This window comes from Nelumbo nucifera, chromosome 2, assembly GCF_055504915.1.
Source record: "Nelumbo nucifera cultivar China Antique chromosome 2, China Antique-T2T, whole genome shotgun sequence".
Lineage (NCBI taxonomy): Eukaryota > Viridiplantae > Streptophyta > Magnoliopsida > Proteales > Nelumbonaceae > Nelumbo > Nelumbo nucifera.
The window spans coordinates 15,168,201-15,189,590 of NC_142650.1; the positions used below are offsets into that span (position 1 = coordinate 15,168,201).

The 21,390-nt window shown below is 36.0% G+C and overlaps 2 protein-coding genes across 5 annotated transcripts in view; one reads left to right on the forward strand and one right to left on the reverse strand.

The window, feature by feature from the left end:
- The window catches only part of LOC104597097 (ultraviolet-B receptor UVR8-like), a 23,821-nt gene extending 13,057 nt beyond the window's left edge, over positions 1–10,764 (forward strand). For 2 of the 3 annotated variants that reach the window (XM_010258494.3, XM_010258495.3), the window contains exons 8-11: positions 5,129–5,311; positions 6,331–6,421; positions 10,228–10,271; positions 10,368–10,764. In XM_010258494.3, coding sequence (XP_010256796.1) covers positions 5,129–5,311; positions 6,331–6,421; positions 10,228–10,271; positions 10,368–10,487 — 438 coding nt within the window. In that variant the 3' untranslated portion in view covers positions 10,488–10,764. The remainder of the gene's footprint in view (positions 1–5,128; positions 5,312–6,330; positions 6,422–10,227; positions 10,272–10,367) is intronic. The other variant, XM_019197746.2, reaches the window with a different exon arrangement.
- Positions 10,623–19,026, reverse strand: LOC104597098 (transcription factor LHW-like). Of its 2 annotated transcripts, XM_019197745.2 has the most exons (12): positions 18,887–19,026; positions 18,589–18,785; positions 17,745–18,480; positions 16,724–16,930; positions 15,827–15,902; positions 15,686–15,727; positions 15,529–15,585; positions 13,830–15,098; positions 13,579–13,680; positions 11,583–11,717; positions 11,269–11,394; positions 10,623–11,038 (listed from the first exon to the last, which is right to left on the reverse strand). In XM_019197745.2, exons 3-12 carry the CDS (start codon positions 17,840–17,842, stop codon positions 10,949–10,951), a joined length of 2,202 nt encoding a protein of 733 aa, XP_019053290.1. In that variant the 5' UTR covers positions 17,843–18,480; positions 18,589–18,785; positions 18,887–19,026; the 3' UTR covers positions 10,623–10,948. The 2 variants fall into 2 exon arrangements, with proteins under 2 accessions (XP_019053290.1, XP_088753253.1); XM_088897127.1 differs by lacking the exons at positions 18,589–18,785; positions 18,887–19,026 and having other exon boundaries at positions 16,724–16,862; positions 17,745–17,884.
- Positions 19,027–21,390: the final 2,364 nt, after the last annotated feature.

The following is a 21,390-nucleotide window of genomic DNA, read 5'->3' on the forward strand; positions in this document are numbered from 1 at the left end:
AAAGGGAGTGTACAGTAGGGTGATAAGAAATCACCTAGGAAAAACAGACCCAGAATACGACAGACCCACCCTAATAAATAACCCTTAAACAACCCTACAGAGTAAGATACAATAAACACGTTAAAAAAACCCAGATCCAGCTAGAAGTATCACAACAAATATCAGAGAAGTCCTTTCTACCAACCCCTAGAACAACTAAAACAAACAATAGACTGTATATCCAAGACTCTCCAAATCATGCCAAAAAACACATAAGAAAAACCCTGAACCCAGGTAACCAGCTGATGAAATGCTCAACTCAAGCAACTCAAGCTTTATCCATTTTCTCATCGTGTCCGCTATCTAATATAGAAATCTCTTGTCTCATCTGAGTTACTTTCTTTATCTCTTTCTCCCTTTCTTTATTAATCCCATTCCAAATACTCCCAGCTTCAACCTGGCAAAAACATTTGAAGCTTGCCTTTTTTGATTGGTTTTCTGTCTTTTAAATCTTCTTACTTCATTACGGCATTTATCCACCCTCGTAGAGACCTCCCTTTGAGCATTAATTCTTTCTAACTCAAATGCTGCCTTCTTCTCAAACAATTGATCAGCACTCAGTTCATCTCTAAATTCCCCTCCGCTATGTCTCCAACTATCTTTAGAGACCTTCCTTTCTATATCCGCAGTTTTCTCAACTTCGTGAGTCTCATCTATGACTACTTCTTCCTCCTCTGTATCCGTTGCTCCACTCTCTTCCCCTGATCCCACATCCTCTTGCAAAGGTCTGGTTCTGTATTTTTGTTTCCTTATGTAGAGTTGTTGACTCTTGACAGACACTCTTTTTCTCAGCCTCTTCCACAAGTGTCTCTACTTCTTCCGTAAAGACCTGAAGACCAACACCTTCCATCCCAAGCCCTGTTTGAACTTTGTCCCTCTCTCTCCCTTCTCCATGTTCGTTCTCCCTTCTGCGGTTCTGCCCTCTTTCTTTCTTTTCTTTTCTTTTTCTTTTTTTCAGTTTCTGACTCTTCCAATATCTTGATTTCATCTTCTCCAGAATTGTCATCTTCTTTTGTGAATTCTTCTCCTGGTTGAATCCACTCCAAGACCTTGGATTCCAATCTTCCAACACATAATTCCCCTTCTGAAACCTCCCTAGCTTCTGGTTCATCTCACCAGAGGGAGCCAAATTTCGTATGCGTAAAATGTTGGAGCAGTCACTGAAACTCTCGTTGTTACAGAGAGGCTTCTCAGATTCATAAAACATATATCTGTCCCTATGTTCCATATCTCTCCAAGTTCACGTTTTTCCAGCTCACCAAGTTCAGAGTCTCTAGCACATGTTGGATGTTGACATAGGGCCATCAGTGGAACCAGATGGTCCAAGACCTGATCCAGTAATTTTGATTCAGATGATCCATTTACTTAATTGATTGAATTCAGTGAATTCAGATTTCAAAAGCCAGATCTGTTTAATAATCAAATGAAACATTGATCTAATCCTATTTGATCCGACTAAGATCTGAATCCAATTAAATTTTCAATAACATGTATACAAGCATACATGGACAATATATATTTAATAAATTCTTTATTTTAAATCTATGTAAATTTATTTCAGGGGAAATTCTAAAAACCTCTATTGGGTTTTCTGACAATCCTATAAATCATTCCTGTGTTGTGACCCTAACAAAAACCTCCCCTCTAGTTCTGACATAGCCAACAAAGGCTAGAATCTTCTACCTTTTCCCTTTTATGCTATTACACTTTACAGTTGAGCCCAAAACAGTTGATCCAGAACCACCCTTGTTTAGCTAAAGCATCAGTCAAACTATTTTCTAGGCTTTGTACCAACTGAACTGTAATATCTATCTTCCTAGTTAGCCATCTAATTTTTTCAAGCTCTTGTCTGTATCACCACAAGACCCAGTCAGAATGCATCAGCTGACGAATTACCACTTGTGAATCTCCTTCTAGCATTAACTTATCCAAGTCATTGTTGTCAAAATCTTATGATTTATGATACAATTCATAATTTGAATCATGAATCCCAATGGTTTCAATTTGTATCTTGTGTCTGAATCCCTTTCTGCAAAAATCTGATGATTTTTGTTTAAATCCTACGATTTAATTCATAAATCTTATGATTTATATGATTCCTGCAATTCAAATCACTTCAGTTAAGAATTAGTTATCTACTTTGTCATTTTGTTTTATTTATATTTAGTATTGCCACTGGTGACTCGTTGCAAAGGCCTTATCAAACTTGATTATGTTATCTTAGACTTCCTTGTATAAGTGGTAAATTCTATTATTTTACGTGCATTTATGGTAGATATGGATTGAAAATAGGGTAGAATTATTTTTCTATATATATATAATTATATTTTTTTTGATGAATCTATATATAATTATATTTTACTTTTGCATATCTATATTTAATTTTTTGACAAGTATTTAAAAAAAATCTTTTGATTTCTGATGCTATTCACAATTCGATTCAATTCAACTTTTTTCTATGATTTACAATATGATTACAATTTTCAGAACATCCCAAGCTCATTTCTTTTGCCAACTTCATCCTTGTTTTCTTTTTTTGTAACTAATTTATTTATAGATTCTCTTTGTTCATAGAAATCCAAAGAAAAATAATGAAACTACACAGAGACATATAGCTAGTAAATCTCTGATTGTATTGTAGGCTTCTAGCAATCTCAAATCAACAAATCTAACTTGATTGTTTAGAAGAGAAAGGTTTTCATCCTGAACTTTTAGACAAATTACCCCAACTTCTCAAAAATATTCCCAATTGAATCAGCATTGACCAAATTGTAGCTGATGAAAAGAACTACCAATAACTGCATGTTGAAACAGAACATTATTTTTATTGAATTTTTGAATGAGATTGAATGGAACTACCAACTGTTTCTTGTGCTGGTAGACAATTCTATATCTCACTTGTTTTTGATAATGAAGCATTAATTTAATCAATTTTAAAGCACTAACATGTAGGAGGAAGAGGAGAAAAACAGAAGGCACTATCTGTTACAAACTTAATAGCAACTTTGACATTTGGATGTGCCTAAAACTGGCCAGAGGAAGTTTAATTGTAGGCTTTACAGTTTGAAATTACTCAACTATTTCTCTAGACCCTAGCCCATTCCTATGGGCTCCTGTACAGCCACCAGGATCTTAGAGATATTAAGAATCTTCTGTTTTTTCTGGACATTGGTTTGCAATTGTAGCAATAGTAAGTAGTCCCTCATTTGGCCAGTTAGAGTCCACAGGATTTGTTTTCATATCTTTCATACACAATATTGAGGTCTTCCAAAGTTTTTCCCTTTGTCTTCTGATTTTATTGCCTTAATTTGTTCCATTTTTGTCTTACCAATGCCAAGAGAAGGCTCTCTTACATGTATGATTTTGTATACATGTAGCTTGCTTATACGTACGAAGAAGGCTATGCATCTTATTAATCTTTTTTTATCAGCAATGCAGAAATGATTTCATCAATAATAGAAAAAATAATTATAATAAGAGGTTGTGGACAAAGAAACAAACACAGCTTCAGAACAGATGACCTAACCCAAGAATTACAATTGAGCCCAATACAAGGAAATTCTTTGTACCCCTTGCTTAGCTAAACCATCTGCCAGGCTGTTGGCAGTTCTTCTAACCAATTTAACTTGGATTGTCATGTCTTTTGGTAGCCATTTAAATCGCCATGTATCTTATTAATCTTGTTTCCATGTCTTTCTATTTTGATGTATAATATGCTTTCATATGGAAATTTTGTCATTTAAACTGAACAACCATTATTTACCAAAGAAAAAAAAAAAAGAACAGCCATCATCACAGTGAGTAAACTCTGCAGATAAAGATTTAGCTTTAAATAGCAACATGTTATCGTGACCATATTTTCTTCTTTTAAGTAAATAAAATGAAGCATAATGTCATCGGGTTATCATTAATGTGTTCATGAAATTCATATTTTGTACTCAAAACATAAAAGTATCTTCCATTGTAAATAAAAATAGGTAAAAGGAAAATCTATACAGAAGTTATGTTCTAATAAAGTTTTAATCAATTATTGAAAATTGGTAAATGGAGACTGTTTTTGATTTTGGAATATTACAGTTAATTGAATTACTATTATCAAAAGCATAACACCACTACAAGACAATTTCTGATCCTACTCTCGTGAATAGAATTAGAGATGTATTCTCACCAATGTTTTTACATGTGGTAGTGTAATTACCAAACCACCACTATGCCAAAAGATAAAAAGACCTACCAACTGGGTTATTGCAGCATTTTTCTAATTATGAAGGTGGTTTTGCCTTGTAAATTAGATCCTTCTCCTTTCTTTCTTAGTACAGTTGTATTGAATTCTAAAATAAATAAATAAAGATTTGCAAAATGCATCTGACATGGTTTAGTGTGGTACAGTAAAGGTAGTTCATTTACCTAATACTAATATATTAGTTGTCAATATGCCTTCCTGACTTCTATATTTGGATAATCTGATATGGTGTTCTCATGAAACCGGATTTCATTTTAGCAAATGAATTATCGATTATCCTAGCTGATCCAGGCAACTGGTCAATTCTTACACCTTTGTCCCCTTATTTTTCCTTAGAGGGGTTCAACTTATTGAAATTCGAAGTTCTAATAATAAATTACTTAGGATGCTGATCATATATAATAAATTACTTCTGAAAGATTTTTCATGTACAGGCATGGGTTCTGTTTATCCAGACTATCCACTTTCTCTAAAATTCTGTTCAATTTCCTTTTGCAATTATACTGCATGGGTTTTTCTTGAGCTTTTTTTTTTTTCAAAGTATTATCTGTTCTTCAGCACAAAAAAAATGTAGATAGTATAGAAAGAGGTTGGAAACAACTACAGTTAGATATTAAAGATGAGAGTTGTTATCAGATGTATAATTGTTGTTGTTAGCACCTTTCAAAGCTTTTAGGTTGTCACATAAAGGCCATTGCCCAATATTGGTCTGAGCTATCTGGGCTCCTGGGAGGGTAGACTGGATACCAAGCAATGTCCCCTAGCTTTTGGGTTGTTACTTGCTTTGTTAAATCTTTTCAGTGAGACATAAGTAGATGTTTTCTCTTATTTTTCTTCTTAATACAGTGTGGGCAGGGAAGTACAGATGATGAATTGAGCCCAGCTTGTGTGTCATCTCTTCTGGGCATCCAGATTGAGAGAGTTGCTGCTGGATTGTGGCACACAGTTTGCATTTCCATTGGAGGTGATGTATATGCATTTGGAGGGAACCAGTTTGGACAGTTAGGAACAGGTGCTGATCAAGCTGAGGTACATTCTTGGATCTATCTCTGAATAGTGACTTGCTTTATCTTGAATCCAAGGAAAGCAACAGAAACAGTCACAAGATATCTATGGTTTCCATTAGATAGCTGTAAGATGGTCTACCCTTGGTCTAATATTGTACAACTATGTAGAGGAAACTAAAATAATGGTGCCATTTATTCGCAATTTCGCATTCAGTAGTTCCTTTATGAGTATAACCCGCTCACATACACAAAACACATTTTACATATAAAGTAACCAATTACTGGGTGGTTGAAGTTATTCTTCTGGGTTAATCTCCAGAATAATCATCAAGGAGGGTATGGTAAATTAGATACTTATGGTTGAAAGCCAAAAATGAAAAAAAAAGGAAAAAGAAAAAGAAAAAAATTTCCTGTCAGCACATATCCATATGCATACGAGGACCTGTGTGGGCTTCTGTTTTTTCAGCTGCGGTGTCCAATTTTTAGACCTTTCTTGAAGATTATTTGATGTCTAGCCTGGAAGGGTAACTTTTAACCAGCAATTAATTGGTTGGTTGTCCCTTTTGGGGTAGTCAAAAATGAGAGGAAAGAAAGAGGAAAAGTCCAAGTTGAAGATGCATCTTCTTTTTCCAATTGAAGATGTCTCTAAGGGTTTTCACTGATTGTACAACTCCAATAGGAAAGACTGTATACCATTCATCTACCATTGGCATGGTGGTACGGGAACTTCCTTGTCCTAATCTAAATATTATAATGAACATGTATCCGTTTGAGTCTAATTGGGTGTTCTAAATGTATGGTGTATCAAGTTATATTTATTGTCTATGATTAGGTTGTGTTGTCTGGTGTATCAAATAAGACTTAAGGGTTGGGATCTTTTGGTAGCAGCTATCTCCTTGTATGTTTGCTATATGTGTTACTGTTTTAATTTGAATTGACTTTGCAGTTTAAGCCAAAGTTATCACTGACCTTCTTTAAGAAGACTCTTTTTTCAATGGAAGCTTTTCATATGAAAGTTGGCATTTCCTGGATCTGTTTCAGGTTCTTCCTAAGCTCTTGGATGCCCCAAGTTTGGAGAACAGGAATGCAAAAATTGTTTCTTGTGGAGCTCGACACAGTGCTGTGATCACAGGTATGCTATTTATATGCAGACTATTTTCTTGATGTAGTCTCAATTAATTGGGTTCCTTATACTTGACTATCACCTGTTTACCTTGAGATTGTCATTAGATAGGACTTGATAATTCCAAAACACTAGTCTGGCATTGCACATACTGTTTTGTTGAATTCATCAGACCTCTTGGAAATTGTGATCATTCAGTTCTGTTCTATTTTTTTCTTTTCTTTTCTTTTATCTTTCTTATGTGTGTGTGTGTGGAAATCATGGCTAATTAAAACCAGCCATATGTGTGTGTGTGTGTGGAAATCATGACATTCCATTCACTTGAAATCCTATTTTTGCAGAAACTTTAATTATTCGTGCAAACATGAATAGTCCAGAGAGGCTACATTATGATTGTGGATATTATAATTTGCTAATACCTAGGAAGAAACTTATTTTCTTTTTCTATAGTAACATAGAGCAATCAATATAATGAATACTTGGAATTCCAAAAGAGCAAGAAAAAATGTCCCCAATTGAATTACAGCATTAATGCTACTTTTACAGTCCACCACTGCTTGCTTTTCTTTTTAGATAGATTACAAGACTCCATCCTGGGTATTTTGAGGATAGTCAACCTAGTTCCTTCATGTCTTAGACCAAGTGACCAACAAACTATATGGATATAAAGAGGCCATTCTGAAAAGTGATTTCTTGACAAACTTGGTGTTCATGACAAGATAATAACAATTTATCAAAAGAATAAATAATTTGTATATATAAAAATAATGTAATAATTTGATAACAAAAATGAAAAAATAGGCCTTTAAGCACAACAAAGACTCTCCCTAATCTTAACTTATAGCCTTTCAAGAATATTGTTTTCTTCTAGGGAGAAGAGAAGAAAGGGAGAAGAAGAGGGAAGAAGGAAGAGAAGAGAAATCGGCTGTTTGGGAGCCAAAACATTAGGCTGGCAGCGCTCAGCTTTCTATTTATATTATTGAGATAAAAATAAAAGAAGGAAAAATTACATCCTTGCCCCTGGTGGCACACCCTAATAAAAAACAATAATAAAAGACAATAAACAAGCTGACAGCACCCTAAGACTGACAGCATAAATTACTATAACAGTAGAAACAACTAACTCATTCTAACAACACTCCCCCTCAAGTTGGGGTGAATATATCTATCATGCCCCACTTGTCACATAGCTCATTATGTCGCAAGTATGGAAGTCCCTTTGTGAGAATATCAGTCAACTACTCCATGGAGTTAAATTATGGGGGTGCAGATTTCATCCTTAAGTGCTTGTCCACTTCAATGTGTTTTGTCCTGTCGTGTAGGACAGGGCTAGTAGCAATGTTTATGGCTGCCTTATTATCACAGTAAAGAGACATTGGGGTTATTAATTGGAAACCCAAGCTCTACTAACAAATTCTTCAACCAAAGTGCTTCAGCCACCCCATGTGCCATAGCCCTATACTCAGCTTCAATGCTAGATCTTGCAACCACATTTTGTTTTTTACTCTTCCATGTCACTAGATTTCCTCCCACAAAAGTGTAGTACCCACTTGTAGATTTTCTGTCATCTATAGCACCTACCCAATCTGCATCTGTAATTCTGTATAGACTTCCACTTTTAGATGGTTGTGCTTATGGAACAACAAGCCAGTTTTGGATACTTATTTAGGTACCTAAGGATTCTTTCTGTAGCCTCCATATGTGGTGTCTTAGGGGAATGCATAAACTGACTTAGAACACCAATCGGATAAGCTATGTCCGAGCGTGCCATGGGCAAGTAATGTAAACTTCCCACTAGTCTTTGAAATTGTTTCACATCTTTTAGAGGTTCACCATCACAATCACCCAATTTGTGATTAATATCCATAGGGGTGCCTATTGGTTTTGCACCTAGCTTGGCTGTGTCTTGTAGCAGATCTAGGATGTACTTCCTCAGGGAGATGAAGATACCCCTTTTTGAGAGGGCAACCTCAATCCCAAGAAAGTACTTTAGATGACCTAGATCTTTCACCTAAAATTGAGAAGCCAAGAACTCCTTCAACCTTTGTATTTTAGAGTTCTAGTTCCCTGTGATAATGATATCATCCACATACACTATTAACACTGCAATTTGTTCTTGACACCTCTTAACAAAGAGAGTGTGATCGGGCTGACATTGTTTGAATCCTACTTGTTGAACTGCCATATGAAACCTGCTGAACCATGCTCTAGGAGACTGTTTTAGGTCATAAAGGGACTTTCTCAACTTGCACACTTTATTCTCACTTCCTTTGGCATAGAAGCCTGATGGCTGAACCATATAAACCTCATCCTCTATATCACCATTCAAGAAGGCATTTTTTACATCAAGTTGATGCAATTCCCAATCAAGATTTGCAGCCAATGATAACATAACCCGGATTGAATTCATCTTCGCTACAGGGGCAAAAGTCTCATCATAGTCAATACCATAAACCCGAGTGTACCATTTTGCTACCAGCCTTGCTTTGTATCTTTCTACTATTCCATCAGCCTTGTGTTTCACTGTAAACACCCACTTACACCCCACAAAGTCTTTCCCTTTTGGAAGATCCACCAACTCCCAAGTGTGATTCTTATGGAGGGCATTAATCTCTTCCTTCATAGCATCTGTCCATTTAGGATAAGTCAGGGCCTCTACCACATTTTGGGTATGGGAATACTATCAACAACATATAAGAATGCTCGGCGGGAAGGGTAAATATGGTCATAAGATACAGTGGGTAATAGGGTGTTTGGTAGTGCACAATCGGACTCCCTTTCTGTGAGTAATTGGGATGTCAAGATCATCCACAACCGAAATGGGAACAAGGGAATCCAACAGGGACAAGGGTGCCTGGCCCAGTTAGACTTACCTCATGGGAGTTTGATGGTGTTGGTTGCTCAGTATCCGTAACTCTACATCTTTAGAACATTGTTGGCCTCTACGGTGTGTATGCAGGAAGACATGAAATGGAGCTGGATCCGGAATGGAGGGAAGAGAGACTTGGTGAACTTGTTTTTCCTCCCTTGTACTACTCTCCCCCTAAGGAGAGGAATGGTAGAATGGTTCAAACTCGAAGAAAGAAACATCCATAGAGACAAAGTAACTTATGACCAATAGGATCAAAACACCGCTATCCCTTTTGAGAGGAAGGATATACCCAAGGAAGACACATGGAAATTTGAACGAATACCAATTGGATGGCACTAGCTGGTTGGTTAACAGTTTTTTAGGTGCAATACCTTTTTGGTACCATAGTTGGACTCTTATCAGCATCTTCATCATCATCAGAGTTTTTTTTTTCTTGCCTTTATATCATTTTGCTTTTTTGTTTAAGAACAATATAATCATTGAAAGATCTTCAAGAAACTCCATAAATTAAAAAAGAAAAAACAGAATCAGGAAAAAGAAAGTAAAGAACAGAGAATAAGAGAAAAAAAATTATAGATTGATCTGTAAGTGTATGCATGCATAGACTCGTAAGCCTAAAATGACAGAAATACCCCATACCACCATAACCAATGAATAAAATAGAAATAATAAAACTAAAAGAGAAATAAGACTCCCAATATTGTTTACTTTTTCCAATCATATGGCAACCAGATGCTGATGCACTTGATTAGGAATCAAGGTTTGTTAGCACAGATGAAATTGGTTCTATTGGTTAAGCTAGGTTACTGAAGTCATCTCTTCCCTTGAAAGCGAGGGAAGGACCTGAAAATTATAATGGTGAAGATACTAAGTTGCTATGAGGTGTTAATGCTGAATTGCTGATAACCTAAACTGACTTGTGTTTGGATTTTGGTTCTTGAAGAGGATAGGAAGATATTTTGCTGGGGATGGAACAAGTATGGCCAGGTATGAGACAAAGCTATTTTGATTGATTAATCTATATTTATTTTGCTTGGCATAAAAGGTTCTGTAATTGTATGAATTGCTGGTTGAACTACACAGCTTGGATTGGGCGACGTGATTGATCGCAATGTTCCCTCTCAAGTCCCCCTAGATTGCATTCCAAAGAACGTGGCTTGTGGCTGGTGGCACACACTGGTGCTAGCTGAATCACCAACTTGAGACACACTTACATGCAATGAAGCAATGCAGTTTTGTTAGGATAGTAATTTCTTTTCTTGATAAATGTGGCTGCATATGTATCTATATTATATGCATGTAAATACTAATTTAGCATAAGTGTGCATGTAATCATTCTTTCATGGTCGAGAAGACCATGACTTCCATCTTTGTCACCGTTGCGAGAAAGGAATCGCTTCCGAGATGTACAATGTAAGATAAAGTATTGTGTATATCTTTATTTTGATACAAAACTTATAATAGAGTCCCTTGTATCTAATCCTAAATGCCTTAAGAAACAGAGCAAGTACGCCCATTACTAGATTCTCTCTCGTCTAAACTTTTCTAATGGGTATGGATCGCTATGAAAATCAGCGATACAAAGCACGGTGGGGATCGACGTAAATCTCCTTCAAAAGACCCAAAAAAAAAAACGGGGAATAACGGGTCGAAGACAGACACCATCAGAACTTGCTTGAAATCGGATTGGCGTTTCGTTGCAATAATTGCATCAGGGGCCAGAAGACATCCATTCTCTGGAAGCCGCTTGAGGCCTGCATTAGTAAAAAAACGCATCATTCCAATTTTCTTTCCCATGAAAAAATAGAGCACGTATTGAGGAGATGTTAAAAAGATACAAATAATTTTGCCATCTCAAGCAGAATATTCTATGTTTGGTCTACCTTAACTTAAAGGTTATGAAGCTTATATTCCGTTTAAAAAGGGAACAATAAAATAATTCTGCGTAGTTACAACCTAGAAGTTGGAAGTACATCTCAGATACCTCAACAATAAAATGGGCCCAAGTCTTGTTTGACCGGTTCTCCAGCACGCCCTTCAATATAGTTAATTCTAGATGCCTGATAACTTGAGCAATCTCCAAGAAGAGTCCGTGTTCATCGCATAACATCTGCAATATGGACAACAAAAGTGAAGTGCAACGCATCTCAGCAGAGAACAATACTCTACCCGTAGCATAATTGGCTTTGGGATTGTAAGCACAAACTACAGGTAATTTAATGCCACTTATTTGCCTTTCAAAAAAAAAGAAAAGGAGTACATATTTGGTGTATTGACAATTGAGTTAATGGAAAAGACCTCTATGAGCAAATGTCCTGGGTAGTCCAGGTCTTCCACAACTATAGGGCAGATTCCAAGTTGGCTTCCCATTTGAAAAGTCCAGTTGGTGCCATTTTGGGTTCCTGATGGTTTGCTGTTCTTCCAACCGCTGACCTGTATGGGTTGTTGCTTGCTTTCAGATTTAAAAGACAATAATTTATAAATTACAAAGAAAGAAGAACATACACAAAGTCACTTGTATAATCACTGCTGCAGAAGATTTTCAGAATGAAATTTAGCTTAATCCAATTGCAAAAATAAATCTAGGTATTCCAAGATTTTGAGGTGCCTGCTTTTATTCACTAACAAGTTCTATATTTCAAGTAATCTGACGTATATCTTCATTCCTTTCATAACATATGTAGAACATTAGCATTTTAAGTTCTATTAGCTGTTATGATTGTTGGGAAAGAAACATGGGAATTTGTTTTATCCACAATCCACAAATATGTGATGATCAGCAAATCAGGGGATGGGAAAGTACAGCCCCATTTTGGAATCTAACATGGATACTGAACACAAATTACACTAATTGGTGAAATAAACGGCATGATTATTTATCCAGCATTATAAATATAAAAATGCGTTCTATATTGTCTGGCATGCCTTGAGACAGGGCTGAAGAAAAATGCCTTGAAGTTTACACCCTCGGTGTATACTTCACATGATCAGACCTTGAGGTGCCTTATGTTTAGGATCTGCATCTCATATGTTAATTGGTAAGGTTCCAGGTTCCCATTACAAGATTGGGTTCTTTCAATATATGTCTTCAGTATTATTTAGATTAATGAAATTTTAAAAATGTGGGAAATAGTTACAACTTTTAAAGCTCTTACGAGGTTCTGTAATAGATTGTACATGTTTATTTTCTTTCTCCCATCAATTCTGAGCTATAGTTTGTTGCAACTCAACTCCTTGTCCCAACTACATGGGATCTGCTACTCGAATCCTGTTCTGCAATTTCGCTCTGTTCAATGCCATATCCATTGTTAAGTTATGGGCCCTTAATCATTTGTTAATACAATCCATGTCCATTTTGGTATGGCCCCAACTCTTCTAGACCCTTCAACTCATAATAGATCACTTTTCTCACTGGTACTGTAGATGGTCTTCTCTGCATCCAAGCCATCTTAGTTTACTTTCCCTCATTTTATCACATATTGGAGCGGAGATACTCCTAGGTTCCTTCAAATAAGTTAATTTCTGACCATATCCTGTCTAGTTTTCCCTCTCACCCATCTCAACATTCATTTTTTGCCAGAATTATTCTTGGATGTGTTGTTTTTTAACTGTGCTCAACACTGAACTCCATACAACATATGCTGAAATTTCTATAAACTATCCAAATAAATTGATAACTAAACAAAGGTGATTTTCATTGTGCAGATAAACTACAGGGTGAGTCTTAACCAAAGCATTTTTTGCATCTTATTCTTTTTTTTCCTTACTATGTGATGAAGAAACCATTTGTATGTTTTTTTCTACATAAAAAATATAATCCTTTTTTATGTATATTTCTACACTTAGGCATTCTAATTCATGTTTCTTTGAAAAAGGTCAGGTCTTGTTAGGCATAATTAAACTTCACTCTTTGAAGTTTTTGCATGATGTATCTAAACATTCAGCACCTTGCCCCATGTCATAACACCTTGAAACATTGACATAGAATAGTGTGAAAGAATTAAGAATGGATTTGCTAGATTCTATTTTTCTGTAATTAGCATACTACTGTTATTTCTGTGACAGTGTACAGTCACTGTATTGTTGGGATAATCTCCAAATTTTTCCTTTTCTCAAAAAAAAAAAAAAATGGTGACTCAAAATTCGTGAGAAGCAAGAGGCATTAAACCTATTTATAGAAGAATTAGAAGCAATTGGAGGCAAAAATCATAAAAAGGATTATAACTGCTTATTGAATTATTTACATTAATTGGAAACAAAAATCATAAAAAGAAGACGACAAAGGATTTTATACCTTTGGGCGCATGCAGTGCCTCAACTTGTTAGATTGACTAGTAACGCTTCGTAAGAAGAGAATGTGCTTAACAGTTTGGTCTAATAGGGAATCAATGCTACACTGTTATCACATAAAGGACAGATAATCAATAAGAAGCTAATTCATGGTATTGCAACTTCAACAAGACATGCACTGGTTCTTCTAACCCACAAAAAAAAAAAGAAGAAAAAGGAGGGAGTAGGGGAGAGACATGGTAAAAGAGTGGCCACCTTTTCACCCTTTGGGACAAGTTCTCGCAATTCCTTAACACGATCTTGAATCATCTGTCTGTCCCTTGGCCTTGGCCTCTGATTTTCACCAGGTCTGGACCTTCTTTTAGTGACACGGGTCAACTTCGAGCCCCTCCTAGAACCAACCTCCTTTTTTGTTTGATCACTATCAATCACTGTGCTCACCATGCTAACCAACAAAGATGCCCCAGTTCTAGTAGTAGTAACATCTTCTTTGCCTCCTGACATGGATGAGGATCTCATGTTATTCCATGGAACTGAGTCATCTCTTACCAATATATTACCTTCAGATTGACTCTGTGTTTGGCAAGAAGCAGCGAAATGCCCTGTGGAAGTAGTTAGTGTGAAACTGTTAGATCTGTTAGATATAGTATCATCTGAAGCACCATATATGTTGGTGACCACAGCATCCAAGAGATGTTCAGCATCACCTCCTTTCTTAAACCATGCATTGGATTCTGCAATTACTTGCTCAATTCCTCCTGTGAGTTCTCTATTCCAAATTGGGCTCAATCTATCACATGCATCTGGGACTGAGACAGATGAGTCCCATAGATGTTCATTGCTTCCTCTCTGAAAAGCTGGTCTAAGTGCTTCTTGTAGTTCATAGTCTACAGGAAAGTTTAAGAAGCCACTGATATTTATGTGGTTCGTCCCATTAATAGCCTCATCTATGATTGTTTGATCCATCAAATCTCCAACAGAATAAAAACCAACTTTGAGTTCAGGGTCTCCTGTGTTAGGGTCATCACATTGATAAGAGGCCATCAAATCTCCCTCAATACAAGGAAAGCTGAATAGACTTTCCATCATTTCCACATGGTTAGTAATAGACTCATTTTGCACTGATGAAACTTCAGCAGGATCCACCAACAATGCACCAAATTCATTCTCCTTTATGCTTTGAAGAGTCGGCTGCAAATCCCTTCCAAGGACCTCAAAGTTATCTTGAACAAATGGTAGCATAAGTTGGTCACTTGTGGTTGACAGTTTGTTCTCTATTATCTGAAAACTATTACAAACAATTGGGTCCTGCTTCATTGAGGCTTCTGATTGGATTGGCTTCAGCATGTTACTTGGAAAAGCTAATGGATCAGCCAATTTGTCCAAGAAAAGAGATGTCAGTGGTGACGATTGAAAAGCCAGGAGGTCCTTGTTTGAAATCAAAGGCAGAGAAGTCCCTCCAACATATTGAAGGGTGTTGAACATATCTTTTATATGAGCAACAAGTATAAGATCTTCATCAACCTGGTCATGACAGGAGGAAGGGCATACATAAGATAAAGCAATTACAATTTACAACCAGAGAGAAAAGATGCACAAAAAATTAGTCAGAAAATCAAATAGATCATAAAACAATACCATTTTTTAATAAGCAAAAATTATCATAATGTCAAAACGAAAATAAAGGAGACAAGATGCAAGGTATAAAATCCTAATGGCATGTTTTATAAAACTAGATTTCTGAAAAAGGATGGAGATTCCAAATCCAGCATAAAAGAAACCAATGAAGGAATGACAAGGATCACCTAAACTATATATATATATATATACATACATATTTGGAGTGAGAAAAATACAATTGTTCAATGTGAACTAGGTAAAGGGATTTAGAGATTTAGATGCCTATATCATATTTGGCATAACAGGAGAAAGAATCAAGTAAACTGCAACTCACCATTTCCAAAGAACCAAGTTGCACGACACCATGCAGAACAGGTACAAGTAAAATAGTCTGCAAACCATATCATATATATTATGAATATTTCTCTGGAAAGATGCCAAATGATGGAAATATGGTGCTACCATCTGACCATTACTAGGAAAGAAGTTACCTTGATTCCTGCTGCAAACTGAATTGACCACTCATCCGGATACTGTATATGGAAGGAACTGCACCAGTTAAGCCTCTGACTAATACTTGCAGTGAAGTAATAACTAAACTTCTAGTTGACTAATGCTCCTCAGAGACTCACCTCTGGAACTAAATAAGATTCGATACCGGCATAAACCCAGCAATGCTTTGCCGTAGATGCAACTTTACCAACAATCCTGCTTGATTGGCATACTAATTAATTATGCAGTTAATATAACATCCCCTAACATCTGAAATCAAGTCAAGACTGCTCATAGAATCTTAAAAAGAGTTGAAAGTATGCATTATGACTTGGTTTTCAAAATATTTTGCCATTTCTGTTAAGGTCAGTTACATTCTACTATATATGAACAACTAGGCATCCAGTCTGAGTCTGAGTGCTAGAGTTATGTGGTAATCCTCAGGAAACTTCTAAGACCAAAAAGGCTATTGTACTGTATATCAGTTTGTTGTCCAATGCCATCCCCTTGGCTAAGCCATATACATGATTGTATCTTGAGTTATTATTATTTTGACGTGCTGCTTTATTTTCATATACCATTCCCATTTCATATTTTCAACAACCTTGGATTTTACTGCAATATATGTGCATGATGTCCTGGAAAATTCTAATTTATGACCTATTTATTATGGTGTTTCAAGTTATGAAAGCGATCTTGCAATATTAGAAGTGTTTCACATGCAGACATGTTATAACATTAACTATTCTTAAGGCTCCATTTGAGAAGAGTGTAAATACAAATATGCATGGTTCATGAAAATGACAGCATTTGTATTTGCACTCTTCGCAAACAGAGCCTAAAAGAAAATGCTTTTCTGTGAAGTGATTCATTTTTTATTACATGGAAAAATACAATCTTATCAATTAGAAAAACTAAAAAATATGGCCATGATGGAGAATAGTCTTAAATTGTATGAGTGCACAAGATTTATTTCACTAGCACTAGAGAGCAGAAGAAAAATCATATGTAATTTTAATTTTCAAACACAAACTTACCCTTCTCCCAGTAAGTACAGTTGACATGACATATCTGCTACAACCAATTCTATTGGAGATCCTACAGAATTTCCATTTGATGTGTTTGTTTCGCATCCAAAAGATTTGATCCCATCTGTCTCCTTGAAGCAAACATTGTCTGAAATACTTTCAATTGGCTCTATCAGTTTTGGATGATCATAATATCCATCCTCCCAGGTCAAAACCCTAAACAAGGAAAAGAAATTAAAAGAAAAATGAGAATGAAATCCATGGAACTCAACAGACATGCTTCACCCAACCTGTCAGACTGTCACTTGTCTTTCTCCTTTTTCTTTATCCAATGATTCCATACTCTCTACACCTTTTGCATACACTCCATATTGACATTTATTTAATTAGCTCTCCCTCTCATTACCACTACTATACAAGACTCTAAATATCAAAAAATTTTCTTAAAAAGGAAAAGATAGAGGTTGTTATTCAATGCAATATGTTATGCTAGAGATATAGTCCCAGTATGCTTGAGGAATGCCAGATTATCAGAGCAGCAATACGAAATGGCAGCAAAGCCTTAAATCACAAAAAAGATGAAGCTCAAATAAGGTCTTTGTGCAAATAATGGAGATTAGGGTGTTATGGTTTGTCGTTTTGTGACTTAAACAGTTGCTGCAGTTGTGGCTATTCCCACTACCATTGCCATACATGTCAGTGACTTGAATCTAGTTTTAGCTTCTGAAGCAACGACTTTATCCTTTTTCATAGTAAACGTGCAAATTAGGGAGGCAAACAAACATACTACAAACTATAAAGCTGAATCATCATGTTGTTAAAGTTTATCATTCAATATCAGTAGTTCAATCAGCGCAAATTAACATAAGATCATCCACTCCACTAATGCAACACTTGGTAGGTTAGAGTTAGAGGATGGACAAGCAGGTGATTTAATTTTTTTTTTTTTAAAGATAGAAGAAAGAAATAATAAGATTAAAGCACTTTGCTAGCCCAACTACAACTGAATAATGGCCGATAAACAACTTACATTCGATTCTGGTGTTTGAGCTTCCAAAAGACAGCGTAATTCCACTGTGAATTTAGGCAAAGATTCCTCAGCAACTGCCTCAATGCACTGGTTCCCATTTGTTGATTATCAAGGATGACAGGCCCAGGTTTAAACAAAACAAACTTGCCAAGTTAACAGTCTACCATTCCCTAACTACCTCTGTACGAACTTCGTCCTGCCTGTTTTCTGCGCAAACCAGCTCGTCGTTTTATCGGTGGCCCTTTTGAACCAAGCAACAAAGAACCCATAGATGCCCGCTTTCAAGAAAAAAAGTATTGGTTTGTTCACAGGATAGTGTCTCACGATTTTAAACACAGGAAACAATAGATAGCTTCGTGGATTTGACACTCTTGAAGTAGTTTGCCATTAAATTAAAGCTTGATAATGAAACGTTATAATGTCTTCGAAGCTCTCCAAGACACGGTTTGCACATACAGAGAATCACATATTTTTTAAGAAAAAAAGGTAAAGGAGGTGTTAATATCTGTGATTCCAACGTTAAGTTCACGGAATTTACGTAACTTGGATTTTCTTTCAGCTACTAGATCTCTCACTAGCAGAAAAGTTCTTCCTCAAGAGAGAGATTTAATTAATCATTCTACCGAACCTTCTCAGGAGGCAACACTCTTTCCTTTAACGAAATTCCCACAAAATTGAACCCATTTCGGAAGCTCTCGAAGAAAGCCAGATGACTGCAGTCAGACTTCCAGTGTTTCTGCCAAAGAAATCACCAAAACCTCCAGGAATCAGCTATATGCCAAATTAAAATCTGAAAAATACAAAAGCAATGAGGAACCAGAACCAACATGACCACGTCCCGTACCTCTCTCTATTCGGCTGCTTCAGCACAAAAAATCGTCACACACGATATATTTCTCGTTCGACTCCATCTTCCAAGAAATTTCAACACACACATACACAAAGAGCCAAGAAAAGGTCGTCGATCTTAAAAGTTCTTTTACCAAATTATCGCAGGAAGAATGCAAAAACAAAATTCCAGTCTTCAACAAACCAGATAATCTGGAACAGATCAAGAAATATTCAGTTAGTTTGCCCTAAAAATCTGAGAAAAATAAAAAGAAGAAATGGAATTGAATTGAAGAAGTGGCTTTCTCTCTCACCTCCCACTACTTCTACAAGTCTCTCCACCACTAAAGCGTTCCTTTAAATATTGCTCGCGCCACAAAGTCACAGACCCACTTCTGTCTCTTCGGGTTTGAAATTTGTGCAGAATCGAGTTCATAATGTACCCAAGTGGGATCGGGATCCGGGCCCATATCAAACACATAAAATATGGGCTTTTGCCTTTTGGACTTGGGAAATTATATTTTTACGCCCTATCAGTTCATTCCACCGTAGAAGTAGAACGACAAAATTGTTGCTTTTGTAATCGGCTTCACCTAATAACACGTGTACTTTTAAAGCACCTCCGACAGCGAGTCAGCGAGCTTCTACTTCCTGCCGCCACCTCGTTCTATGATTGGGGGTGTCGTGTTTTTGTGTCTTGGTGAGGTGGGGTACGCGATTGGAAATGTATTTGCTTCTCACACACCGCGCCTCCCACCTTACATTACATCGCAGCCGTGCATCGGAAATATCTTTGATAAATGAAGATTTACTTTTTCATATAATGCGAGCCGTACATCGAGAATATCTCCCCAAATTGCTTATTCACGGAAGATATTTCCGATGCTTTACAAAGGGCAAATCCACCTCGCGCTCCTCACAGCAACCTGACAGTATTTGCAAGCACACATTAAGAATATCTCCTGTAATTTTATATTGTCATCCATTCAAAATATTAGCTGTAACATACTGTGATTGTGAGGTTGGTGCAAATCCAAATTCTATCAGATATCAGATTTGCTTCTCATGGAATACCCAAATCACATCTATGATATATCAATCACATAATAAGTGCCACATTATCCAGAATGCAACAGCTCCGAAGCCATTTAAGGGAAATCGGTTTCAATCCTCACAAGACGATGCTCACACCATTGGCACAATCATTACAACCTAATATTAAAAATATCTTTTAATAAAAAAAGCATAAAAAGTATAGAGATATTTTCAATGCAGGGCTGTGAAAGATTATACGAACAGTATGATGAACATGGTCTGTGAGCATTGAAGCCAAACTCATTTGGAGGAAACATCTATTTGACATTACGACCATTCTAACCTCATACAGTCTAATCAAATGCATTTTGTTTGTTTGCGTTTTCCTTTAACCATAAACAGAACGCTGATATGGACACCGAACAGAATCGCAACTTCTCCACATATACCAAACCAAACATCCCGAGTTATGACTTACTAATGCATTTGATTAGACCGAACAGAATCGCAACGCCTCCACATATACCAAACCAAACAAGTTTCCTCTCTAATCAATGTCGTAATGTCTTTCATAACTAGTAATTATTTATTTATTTTTTCTAAATAAATTTGATAAGGTATGCAATGCGCCAATGCCTACTTATTTGGTCCTAGTGATAAGCGGAGGACATTTTCTGAAGCTTAAAATCCTTAAATTATTTCCTTCACAGTAACCTAATATTCTTTCAACTTCGATTAATAAAAATATTAATTATTTCTTTCCTTGTTTTAATGATTGCTAATATAGCTCTTTATTTAATGAGATAGATTACTTTTGTGTTCTACTTTATTTCATAATCAATAATTAATCTTGGTGGTTCATTATTGAGATTAACAATGGTTTTTTTTTTTTTAATTTCTTTTTTGCCTAGGTGAAGTTTAATTTTGACTTTCTTAATCTTTTGTTTATACATCTAACAGTAATGGTATCTGGTTTTCATTTTTTTTTTCTTTTTTATCTTCAAACAGAAGGAATAGAAAATTTGGTATAGTGCACAGCTTTGATGACGGGTCGGGTGGATATGATATGCGGTCCTCTCAAGTCCAGTTGAAACACTTGTAAAGTACTGCTCCAAACTCCCCCTTGTGATTTTCAAATTTTAGTGATTTTTCAAATTTTGGTTATTTGGCATCAGTTCTGCCATGTAAGCTGGCTTTTGAGAAATTAATTTTGAATCTGTTCGATACTAGTTCTCAGGAGCTGATTATTTTTACATTGGAGTTATTATTCAATACCACATCAGATGTTAAGTCATCCTCAAAAAATTAAAATTAATTGGAAATCAGGAAATTATGATGGTCCTTAAAAAAGGCTTGATTTCAAGAATTAATTTTTGGCTAATTTCTTGAAAATCTCCAAAATTGGCCAACTAAACAGAAGTTTCAGCGCCTATTCCTCTAACTTTAATTACACGCGTCTGACATGATAGTGTTTTTAAGATATCTACATCAATGCCAAACATCCCCTTAGAATGAATAACGTATAGTTAAATCTAAAAAAAAAAGATGAAAATGTTATATATTATAAATAAAATGAATTAAAATTTATTTTAATATTATATATCATAAATAAGTAATTGAAAATATTAGATATAGGCTAAGCCAAGCCAAATATTAGATTATTCGAGTTTGACTCAATAAAAAAGTATAGTACAAATTTGGCCTCGAGTTCAATACGTTTGACTCACTTCAAAAGCTCATATGTTACTCAGTTCAAGTTCTACATTGAGCCAAACCTCGTATA